At 38.1% G+C, this 12,784-nt stretch overlaps 2 protein-coding genes across 2 annotated transcripts in view; one reads left to right on the top strand and one right to left on the bottom strand.

The window, feature by feature from the left end:
- The window catches only part of LOC124255400 (orexin receptor type 2-like), a 30,355-nt gene extending 27,875 nt beyond the window's left edge, over positions 1-2,480 (bottom strand). The window contains exon 1 of the mRNA XM_046689310.1: positions 2,108-2,480. The gene's annotated coding sequence lies outside the window, so the exon portion shown is untranslated. The remainder of the gene's footprint in view (positions 1-2,107) is intronic.
- Positions 2,481-5,608: 3,128 nt separating this feature from the next.
- Positions 5,609-12,784, top strand: part of LOC124255399 (eIF-2-alpha kinase GCN2-like) — a 50,199-nt gene continuing 43,023 nt past the window's right edge. The window contains 5 exon segments of the mRNA XM_046689309.1: positions 5,609-5,893; positions 8,349-8,470; positions 9,056-9,158; positions 10,068-10,241; positions 11,997-12,080. Of these exon segments, the coding sequence (XP_046545265.1) occupies positions 5,789-5,893; positions 8,349-8,470; positions 9,056-9,158; positions 10,068-10,241; positions 11,997-12,080 (588 nt within the window). The 5' untranslated portion in view covers positions 5,609-5,788.

Below are 12,784 nucleotides of genomic sequence, written 5' to 3'. Positions count from 1 at the left end.
TCTCCTTTGTATATTGTATATTATACACCCAATTATTATACGATGTAGTATCATATATAGGCACGTGGGCTGATGGGCGTGTTTATTTATCATCATCATCATTGTTGTTGTTTTCTACAGGCTCCGATAGCTTTACACCAGTTCAAGTTCACCATCTAAATACTTCTATCATTACACAAGAACCAACATCACTGATACATGTAACACCACATTCCTGTTTATTGTAACGGTAATTGGTCTACTCACATTTGTGAGAACTCCCAGTTGTGAGACTCCCAGTTGTGAGACAGTGGAGTAGGTAATTAGCAAAGAAAACACACCTTACTCCCCTATCTGATAGAATGGATTAACCCCAGCTAATTATGGATTAGCTATTTAACTGAATCTTGTGGAGGTAACTTAATAAAACTCTAAAAGATAAAGTAATTAACCTACTCAGATAAATGGCCTTAAAAAATAAACACTTTGTGTAGGTAACTTCGTGATCATTTGAAAGAGAAATTAATTTACCTACTCAGATTTACGTGTTTGAACATTCTAGCAATAACTGTTGTCACTATAATTAATCCAAATGTATTTATTAACCTTTGACTGCTCTTTCGGATCACCATTATGGCAGGCTTTCAACAAGTAGAATATATCGCCAGTTCACGATAATCTTTTTCAGTGTTTCAGTATCTATTGAAAACAATAAATGCTCTTCAACGAACAATGTCTTCTGTGTTGATTAACTCATTAATGAACTATGCCTCCTGCGGGTACTCTTCAGCAACAGGGCTGCTCCACTTTCATCGTAGGGTTGGGGAAGCACCGCCTGTGTGCACTGAACCATTAATTAATGTGTCTCACAACTGGGAGTTCTCACAAATGGAGGACACCATTGTAACACATAGTTACTTCTGCAAAATTAATTGCTTGATTATTTAAAAAGACATATGAAATCATACGTCTCAGTGAAAGAATTTCCGTCACTATGGTTACCCTGCACATATATTTGATCGAATTTCAGATCGAACCTTCATTAACATTGTACAAAGTAATATTGCATAATCTAAACACAACTTTGAATTCTGATACGTTTGAAAGAGGTCAAGGCCAGCAAAATGATTCATCACAATAAGCAGAGTCACAAAATAGTCTTCTGCAGCTGCCTTCAATATATGTTTGTAAACCCACCGAGTCTTAAATAATTAATCATCTTCAAATTACATCACGTCTGATATCAAGTCTCCATCAAATGTGACTGAAAGTTTGATAACGTGAATTCACTGCTTAGACTTCAATTATACCACAGGCGTTGCTGCGCCCCGGCCGTTTCCTTTCGTGGAACAAGGAATAAACAAAAATATCCTCTAGCCTTTCACTTTGTGGATACACTTTTTGTATGTGTGCGGACACCTACCCACACGGCAACAGCATCCCGATAATTTTAATTTGGCGAGGAGTGGAGATGATGTTTACAAGTTAGCAATAATAAACACGCCGTGCCTAACTCATTGGTTCGCCCCATTCAAGTCGGTAGATGAACCTTCACGCGGGTAGATCAAGCAGAATCGTTTGATGTACATAAATGTAACCTGTAATAAATAATTCGGCTACTGCATCAAAAACGGAAAATGCTTCTATTTGTATTTGTTAACTAGTTGTCATACTCGAATTATATGTAAAATTCACGGTAAAAGTCACGTGATGTAGACAATGGGCCGAACTAGCCAGTCCTACCGCTGCACATTTAAATGACCTGACCCCTCGAACGCGATGTGGTTTTACGCTTCGTTGACCGCACTGGTCTAGGACTCCGTCTCAATGACAAGACACACATTGCGATATTCGCCAACGCTTATAGCTTGACAAAGGCCGTATGGCGAGGAAATGTCTGGTGTTGGATAAACCACCCGTTTACTGTTAGTAATGAGCAGCAACAGAAAGCAACACATTACACGGTGTAGTGATATACCAGCCTGTCGCATATCTCAAGGGTGTTGTTCTTTTAGATATCTTAGACGCTAGGTCATTGTGGGTCACGCGGACTAGCTATGTCAGAGTCAAATATAGATTATATACAGAGGCACACACATAAACACACATATTAGATAGTACTTTATACCTTCTGAGACGATCCGTGGCCAGATTTCACATGACTTGTCCCCTGTCAAGCTGACGTTTTCCGCAACCAGTCTGGGAGAGAATTTTCTTTGTGGGACTGTCAAACGCTGCTCGTAGAGCCTGATTTCCTAGCCTGGGTCGGCAGTGTGAACTGAGTCAAGCAAGGGGGTTAGGCTTCTTCAAGTTAAGTTATAGGAGACTTGCGCGACCATGGTGTGTCTTCTCCTGACAAACCGACCGATAGTGATCAAGTCTGACGGGTGAATACTGGTGGTAAACTTTCCTGTGACACGGGAATCTAACCAGCGGTAAACCGCTGAGCTATGCTCTGGTTCTCGTTCACAGAGCTTTATGCGCCCCCGCCTCAACTTTTCTAGGACTTTCAACCTAAATAAGTACACACAGAGGGAGGCTAAAGTACCGCTACTCTATACGCAAGGGAGGTAACCGGTGTGGTCACCGCATCAATTGTTTCCCAAATCGAGTGAGGTTATTCCATCTGCGCTACGATGACCAAGGATTTTTGTTGTTCAGGGAAGGCTTTATCTAACGCTGACAAAACTACTCGGTTTTGTCTTTTCTTGTTTTATGTCGTTCGTAAACTTAGCTTGAACCCGTCGTACAATTCCGTCGGAAAATGAATAAAAACCAATTTCCCCTAACCTTTGTGCGCTTAAAGATAAAAGAAACTTCACGTCAAGATGTAGACTTGGTTGAATAATGCTATTTTTCAGTATAGTAGACAACATAGGTACTTCCTATCCACGTAACATACTTGATCTCGGTGCATGTCATACACTCCGATACTGTTACTTTTAGGGTATAAAGTGTATCCCCGTGTTTATGTGTTTGTGTGTGCGCGTGCGAGTGCGTGCTAATATTTGAGAGAAGGAGGGGGACAGATGTGTGAGTGAGTGTCTGTATGGGTATAGGGGAAGGTTCATATAGGTGGGTGTGCGTGTGCGTAGTCTGCAAATTTGGCCCTGATTAAACGTGCAATAATCTAAGACAGGGGTGGAAATAACTTTAAAATTGCTAGTGTACTCCGGTACAGTGGCACATGTAAAATCACTTGCCCTGATAATTTTTCCACTATACCGGCCATTTTCTTGTTGATTTTTTAAATAATCAACATAATTAACATTGGAATATCAACTGGACACCGGTACAGTGTGATATACAAATTTGCTTGCCCGACAGAAAAAAACACTGGACTCGGGCGTCGGGCAATGGGTTATTTCCACCCCTGTAAGACTAGATAAGTCTTTGAATGGCATTTAGAAGTGATACACATAAGGAAGAGAGTTTTTATGGATGTTAACGTCTTTATTATGAGGAACACAATGTTTCGGAGTATATTACTCTTTCATTCATCTGACGTTGTGTTCTTCATAATAAAGGTGACATCCATAAAAACCCTCTTCCTTAAGACTAGATATATATCTTGCACACATCTATAGTGTTGATTGAATAAATGTTCCCATATCTAATCCAGAAAAAAATGTCACGTCTAGTATCAACTGAATAAGCGTCAACAAATCTAAGACTGGATAAAATATCTGTCGTAACTGGACAAGCGTCCACAAAGTCAAAGACTGGGTAAAGACACTACTTCACAAGTTGGATCGTCTTAATAGAGTGCATGTATGTATACGAACGTGGTGATTAAGTATAAGCATACTGAGACAGTATTAGACTAACATCTATAGTCTCTGAAACTTATTTTACAGAAACAAACGTTCCTAAATTATAATAATAAGATATAATAAAAAGGTGTTCAGAGACTTTCTCTTCATTTTCATTGCCACACATTCTAGACTTGCATTGCTTTTTTGGATATATTCTTTTCAGGGTCTCTTCAACATTAAGACATTATGTAAAATATATGACTTATCTACTTCGATGCATCCCTCTTCTTCCATGGCATATGTTTCAAAACACTTTTGCCATACATTTCAGTAGCTTCTACGTATTGTATCGGTTGCAGCATAACAATTATTATATACTTAACAGAGTCACATAAAGCTGAAGGGGTCGTTGTCGTCACGGGTACTACATGTACATGGTGTGTGCCCCCCACACGTTCTGTATACAGAAGGGGCGGTGGGGTAGCCTAGTGGTTAAAGCGTTGGCTCGTCACGCCAAAGACACGGGTTCGATTCCCCACATGGGTACAATGTGTGAAGCCCATTTCTGGTGTCCCCCGCCGTGATATTGCTGGAATATTGCTAAAAGCGGCGTAAAACCATACTCAATCACTCACTGTATACAGAAACGTACCCTAGCCCAAATCCGAGCACAGGAACACACCCGAGGACGGCACTGTGCCGTTTTCTTGATCGGAACTGTCATACTGTTGTATTAGATACAGTTGATTGCGTAATATATAAGAAACGAGCATACGTAGTAACGAATTGTTCGCGAAGTACAATACCACTCGCATACAGCTGAACGGGAACAACTACATACGGTAGCGGTTTTTTAGCTGCGGAATATGGACTCATCTCCCGTCTAGGGCACCGGGTACGTTTCTGTATTTTGACCTTATCATGGGTACATTTCTGTATACAGAAACCAGGGGCGAATCCAGGGAGGGGAAGGGGGTTGGGGTGTACGTGTGTGATCCCCTTCTCTCCAGAGGATCATTTCCCCCTAACTTTTGGACTTCATGATTTATGTACACCCCCACCTTCTCCAAAATCCTGGATAAGCCCCTGAGAAACGTACCTAGGGTACATATCTGTAGTGCCTGTTCCGACAACGACCCCTTCAGATCCAGAAAAGTAAGATGCTGAACGCTATGAAAGGCATGGTACATATATTTAAGATAAAATAGCAAATGTAACATTGCTTTCACATATTGATACCATTTTTGACAATATTAATATTACTATGTAACTAATGTAACATAAGACGTGTGTGTGTGTGTGTGTGTGTACGCGCGCGCGCGTAATGTGTTGAGTGGTGGTACCTTAAAACTCACACTCTGCTTTAAGTGTATTAGCTTAATTGCAGTGTTGATAACATCTGACATAATATAGTCTTATGTGATATTGACACTTATTTAATACTTCTATGTACTGGGATATAGTCATTTTTTACCCAAGGATTACATATACCCTAGTCCAGCATACAACTAGACGATTATGCACTATACGAATTTATTCATATGAACTACCTAGCATGTGGGGCCAGTAAGAAGACAATAACGGATTTTTATTGAAATATATATAATTTCCACATACTAGATAATCGCGTCCATAAAGAAAGATCTACATATACAGTATATGCTGAAAACAATAACATTCTAGCATTATGTTTCTAAACACGCACATGAGACTCTATACTTTCTCTGCTGACTGACGACTGAGGAGAACGTACGAACTGAAGAGACCATCGCGGAAAGTTTGGAGTTCGTGCGTGAAGAATTATATATATTTACATCCAGTCGTTGTTGCGTATATTTTATACTGCGTAGCTACCGGAAGTGGTTGCAGCGCCACCTGTAAACTCCGCAAGTTTTGGGTTTGATTGTCAGAAGTTTATGTAGACGTGGCTGTCAGTTACTATTTTACAAAATTGTTGAGTGACAATTCGAAGAGTCTAAGCTATGCAACTTAAGAAAAGAAAACGAGAAAGAAAGGAGCTGTTGTGAGGGCTCGTTCAGTGTCAGGCGGCGACGATGGCTAGCCAATCCCTGTCAGAAAGACAGGAGGATGAAATCCAAGCACTCTTGTCGATTTTCATGGATGATGCCAGTGATCTAAGAGAACAGGATGCGTGGAAGGTACTGAAACTTGTGTATATCCCACTGCTCAGCATTTCCCATTCTACTTACATGTCGTGATATCCGCCCACTTGAAAGTTCTAAATTTTAAATCACCTATAAGTAAATTACCAGTTCTAACTGCGTCTATGAGTATAAGTTCGCGGATCAGATTAATGAACTCAGGATTAAAATAACGAAACACGACCCTGTCACCCTCACACTCACAGTTATTGAATCATGCAGCACTGATGTTTACAACACTGTCATGTCCTACATACATTAACCCCTAGATGTCCCTGTCAAAAAATGAAAAATATAGTTTCCCTTATATAATCATGGACAGTGTTAATAGTCACGTGAAATATTATCTAAATATAGTATTAGGTACAGTAACCAAAAATCCTTTAACTTTTTACCACATGCACAGCTTGTCTTCTTCTTTGACAACCAAATACCAGAGACCATATAATGCAAATACCAATAATTTTGCTTTTCAAATTGGCCAGTGTTTCATGTGGTTTGGCATTAAGTAAAGGAGCAGTTATCATGATTAAAGGGCCTTGATAAGTTAATTACAGTGATAGTTAATTAATTGTGTAATCAATCAATGAAGAGGTCTCAGGCATAATGCCACTGTTTACGTGGTTATGAGTCATGTCAGTATTTATGTTTAAGTTTACAGTACACTACATAAAGGTTGGGAGCATCATTAGAATACAACACCACAACTACTCATGAGGATGATCTCAGTTGTAGAACTTGTAGGTCACATGTCACTAAGACAAGCAACCATCCTTGTTGAGAATATGTGACATGTGAACAGGCAACATACATATCATTAACCTCATAACTAACTGACTGAACTATGTCCACACTGTTAGTGTTACAGTACATCTAGTCATGCAGATAATACCTAAATGAACAGACAATCATGAAAGTTATGGGTAAACATGGTGTCTCATGACTTTTATCTACAGACACTCATCAATGATACCAGTGCCATTTGGCACAGTTTTCCAGTTCCATAATCTAAAAGATATGAAGTTGTTTGTAATAAGCTGATATGGCATGAACTGGAAACAACTGTAGACATCAGGAGTCACACATGAAATTCACGGTCAGATGAATGATGTGCCTTTGAATAATTGGTCGGGTGATTTTGTGCAGCAATACATGTAAGTTACATTATTCACAATGCTTAGGCAGGTGAAATAGTTTTGAGGGTCAGAAATTAGACTGCAGCCCATGTTGATATTTATTGATATGACTTTATGTTGATTGCTATCAATAACTGATGACATAATTTGAAACACATGGTAAGGTCTTATCCTCAAAAGGAGTGCAGCAGGATAATTATTCTCCATTTTACCCAAATACCTATGATTTTGTGAGGGATAAATGGTGATACAAGTGGTATGGTGCATGTTTATCACAGACGTTTTTTATATGCTTTTATGCCAGCATTATTTTGGGGGAAAGACTCATATATTTTGGATGAAAACCAGTCATTTTCTGACATTTTAAGTGAAAACCCATGAAATCCTGCTTGGTAACATTGGTAAATGGATACAGCAGTAATTTGAATTCTCAAACAGTGGCACAGATATATCATAAACATTTTCATAATTTTCAAACTTTGCCATACATGCTATGGTATTTGTCTCCACCTTCAGTCACTAGTCCAAACTTCAACATATACATAAGAATATTTACTAGGAAACTCAGCAAAAGCTGGTCTAATTGTTAAGACTTTATTCCTCTGATAAATCATCAAAAGACAAAGTTAGGCTTGTGGACTGTGCTTTTGCAAGAGACTATTGAATTTATTCCAGACTGGCATGTCCGATGTTCATGAAAGAAAGTGTTCTAAAACTGATATTGCTAGAAACATCATTATCAAATGGCAAACCCCGGCTTTGGGTTATTCACTTTCCAATATAAATTTTAGCAGCTACTGGTGTGCCTGACCAAACTGAATGCTCACAGGCCACTATTTCATTATGTATATCGCTCAAAACTATTGAGTAAAAACTATACTTAGTATTCTAGCACCTCAAGAAGCACTGTTACTGAGATTACTATACAAGCCTTTTTACAAGAAGAATATCAGGATTCTTGTATTTCCTGAGCCAGAGCAAGGGTAATACACTATTCTTACACAAGTTTAGTAAAATCAGCATGACATACAGGCAAATGTAGTAATTCCTACTTGACCTATTATTTCTTAATTATATTAAGCTCCCCTTTTGAAATATGCACTGATCACGACTGTCAAGTGACATGAAGAAGCTAGAAACATTTCTAGTATGACATTATTCCAACCATACAATCACAGTATGATTCGGATGATGTCAACAATGGTGTCTGGAATAAGTTGTCAGTATGTCAGTACACACATCTGACAAGGAGTACTTTCACCATTGAGATGATCCTTTTTCGTACATGTTGTACTTACAGTCCAAATTTTTCTCAGGTCCAACGTCCACCAGAAATCAAACTTACATTGCGACCCCAGGAAAGCATGGGGGGCATTGACAGACCAGCATATGCACAGGTGGACCTCATCGTCAAGTGTTCCTGCAGCTACCCAGATGTGTAAGGCTCTGAGACTTGAAGATTTTCTTACCAAAATTGTATTTTGCTGTCCCAAAGTAGTGTTATTGCTATGTTACATAGTGACATATTTTGGTAATATTTCTTAACAGAAGTTTTTTCATCTTGTTACTATCATATTCTTCTCATAATCACCTGGTTATAAAGAAGGATTAGCAATGAGTAGCAAGGAATATTTTTCACATCTGTGAGTAAAAACCTGGATTTGAAATAATTGGTATCATTATCAAACACGTGTGAGATTGAATTCCAGGTTTGTGATTGGCTACTCATGTTTTCGTGTGTAAGAAACAAATAACTGCTCTTGTCCCTGTCACCAGTTATGTTAACATGTTTCAAAATATATCTAACTAGCTTTTGCTTGTAAACATGTTTGGAACAACTTGTAAGATACATGGTGTCTGACAGACACTGATGCAGTTATGTCTGTTTTCCCATCCATGTACAAATGAAAAATGCAACCTGTAACATGTAACTTGGTGTAAACATGACTGTTAAATGATCATTGAACTATTTTGGGTATACATGTAATTCTATTGCATGATAGTCATATGCTTGTCACAACAGCCCGCCTGACGTTCAGCTGGAAAATCCAAAAGGCTTATCCAACAATCAGCTGTCAAGTCTTAGAGAAGAACTAAAATCTCTTTCTGCTAAACTAGTTGGAGAGGTAAGTGAAGCGAATTCTACATGTATAATGTTTGATATTCAAAGAGAAAATCTACTTTTGGCAAGATAATATTCTACACACTGAGTGCTGATTGAGTTAAAATGTAGAGAATACTGAGAAAGAAAACAGCCCATATTTAAAACAAGAATGTATTATATATGAAATTATGTACCTAACACAGCATTCATTTATAGTAGTTCTAGTAACTGGTTATCCAATTTTGGACATAGCTGTAATCTTTAAAAGAACAGGTAAACGAAATTCTTTTTCAGAAATCAAAACAAAGTAGAATAATCACCTTAATTCCAGTCTAATTTCAGCATGGTCAGTATTAATCATGACAATGCTTATATTTTAATATTATGTATGATATATAATGTATGAGTATTTATGACTTCAGTTTGATGTAGATACTTCACAACATAATGTTCATGGGTCTGGTGGCTGGGTGGGGTTTATATTAAACTAATGCCCTAGTCCCCTGTAACACTGAAATGTAAGGATGCATGTTACAGTGTTCACGAATGGTGTTTCAAAGTAACAAGACATTGGGTCCTGTCAGTTTCAGATGTCTATTTGACCCATTGAAAATTCACAGGACCCATAGAATAAAATTAAATAAACATTTCAGATTTAACATTTCTCATAATTGGCATTGAAATTATTAACAAACATAAGATTTATAAACAGCAAACAAGTGTCATATGTCACATATAACAACTTCAGTCAAAGTCACTGTGAAATATACAGCCAGACACTGGGGCCGGCGGGATGTAGACTTCTATCAGACCGTTGGCGAATCTGCCAGATTTGTCAAGAGGGTCAGACGCTATTCGTGAACACTGATGTTATGGTAGGTAGCTGTTAATCCATATTTAACTTTAATATGGAATTATTTTGATGATCTAGGTGATGATTCATGAACTAGCTCAGCATGTACAATTGTTCCTTCACGTAAACAACAATCCCCCAACACAATCATTCTATGATGAGATGATGGAAAACAAACGTAGACAAGAAGCATTAGTTGCTCAAGAACAACTGAAAATGATGGAACAGCAGAGGAGAAAAGAAGAAAAGGAGGTAAGTTTTCAGACAGAATGGTAGATTCCCCTGCACCTTAAGGCCTAAAAAAAAAATGTTGTGGTTCTGATTACCCGACCGACCCTTGAATTCTGGTGCTGACCCTAATTTTTTAAAGCAGTATGAATGAAATAAGCTTTTAGATAACATTGCTTTTTTCCCGGCACCGATGGACATCGGTCATCCTGATAGAGAAAGTCGACATGATGACCGAAACCTTGATTGAATAAACAATTATACATTGATAAATGTGTTATTAGTTTGTACTTTAGTTCTCCCCAAAAATGCTATAAAAAAATTCTACCTACCTACCCTAAATTTTAAAGAAGTGTAATCAGAACCACAGCATTTTTTTTATTTGGCCTAAACATGTATAGTATCCATGAGGACATTGATCATTATTCTCTAATTTTTTCACAAGACAATATATATTTCAGAATGCACAATTAATGCACATGTGTTAATAATACATCATTATGTAAACAGTATTTAAGTAAAATCTGTAAAATGGGTACCAGTGAAGATGTGCTGGCAATGTGAGTGTTTTGTTCATTGCGCCTAACAGGCAGCATGGCTGTATGATCCCCAGGAAGTTGAAAAAGTTACGGAAAGTACGATAGTGTCCTATGACCGGGGATAGTAATGTACGTAGCACCGTGAGCAGGCAGTGTACCTGGATATGAGCACCATATAAGCGGACTAGTGGTTAAGGCGATCGCTCGTCACGCCGAAGACCCGGGTTCGTTTCCCCACGTGCACAATGTGTGAAGTCCATTTCTGGTGACCCCTGCCGTGATGTTGCTGGAATATTGCTAAAAGCGACGTAAAACTAAACTCACTCACTCACTAATGAATGTATAACTTGTAGTTACAACATGGCTGAAATACTGCCGACGTGACTAAAAATCTGAACTCACCTCTTTGTGACAACACTTCACACCTACTGCTTTACCTCTTCAGACCTACTGTAAATACCCAACAGGTGTGTTCAGGTAATATGAATACATGCAGGGATATTTACTAAGTGGAGAATAATGTACAAAGGTGACAACATAATGAGGAAGCCTTAATTGTTACAAAGAATAATATTGTTATCCATAAACCATGTCGTGTGTTCACTAGGTTTGGGTATTGCAGAGAATTTTCATATTGCAATATGTTGCAATATTTTAATCATGATAGAATAAAAATGTGAATAATATTTGGCACAAATAAATAGGGCTGCGCAATATAACCGGTTTACCAGTATTTACCGGTTCAGACATGAAAACGATACGCATTGCGATACGCTGATCGAAAACCGGTATTTTGACATGCATTTGGAAAACTTCGTAAGACTCGGAAATCTTCGGATATTTCCGTTTTTTTAATTGTTCTTTTCCCTGTTTCATTAGTGCCAAATGTTACTTACATTTTTGTTTTGTCATGATTAAAAGTTTTTATAAAAGGTTAATCAATCATAGTGATTTTGTTGTGTTTTTGCTTTATAATCAAGCATTAACTCGATTATAAGTAGTTTTTGTTAAAAAAAATAATCCTTGCAATATATTGCAATACATAAATTAATATTATGTATGATATATAATAAAACAAGGAAATGTCAAAATACCGGTTTTCGATCAGCGTGTCGCAATATGTATCGTTTTCATGTCTGGACCGGTAAATACCGGTAAACCGGTTATATTACGCAGCCCTAGTGTTCACGTTACACTACTATCTATTTATTAACTCCTCCATTTGTTCCTTTTGTTTTAGCGACAAAATATTGAAGATGAAGTTATGCGAAAACAAGCTGCGCTCAGGGTTGAGGTCAAGAAAAGAAGAGATGAAACTGAAAAGGTGAGGTTCATGTTCTCTTAGTTGATTCATCTGTATTTTCTTTAACAAAACCATCTGTCAGTGTCAAGTGAAATGACAATTTGTCACACTGTTTTGAAAGATCATAATAACATACTTTAACTCAGCTCTTTGATCATTCTAATCCAGAATATACTGTGAACTGTGAACAAGTCACAAGTCAACAAGTCACAGGTGCCGATTAGTGTTGTGATAAGCATATAAAATTGTTTAAACTTATCCTATCTCACGGTATGCACTTCTCTTCTTCTTGTACGACCATGTGTGGAAACGTGTTGTAGGCTAAGTTGAATCAAAACTTCCTGCCCTCTGACCACCTGACCTTTGCCCCCACTCCGATAGCAGTACCTGTCAATCATCTCAAGAAGCATGCAGATCGCTCAGATGATCACGTGACAATCTGTGCCTGTCATTCTCTTTCTTGTCTCTACGTCGTGTGGACGTGTGCTGATTCTTAGTGAGATTTTGACTGTGTTCAATATGGGTAAATCTCGTCGCAGTGCTTTCAATAAACGCAAACATTGCGACAAGTGCAATAGTAACTTTTCTGCTGCGGACCCACATACATTGTGTGTGGATTGTTTGGGATGTTGCGATTGGGTGCACCGGTGTACCTATTGGGATAAACTTGATGATGATGCTTTTTCGGAATATTGACGGGTGGCTTCCCAACGTTTGTCTGACAG

Source organism: Haliotis rubra, unplaced genomic scaffold, assembly GCF_003918875.1.
Source record: "Haliotis rubra isolate DU_JTF1 unplaced genomic scaffold, ASM391887v1 Scf6, whole genome shotgun sequence".
Taxonomy (NCBI): Eukaryota; Metazoa; Mollusca; class Gastropoda; order Lepetellida; family Haliotidae; genus Haliotis; species Haliotis rubra.
This window is presented reverse-complemented; position numbering and strand designations above follow the sequence as displayed.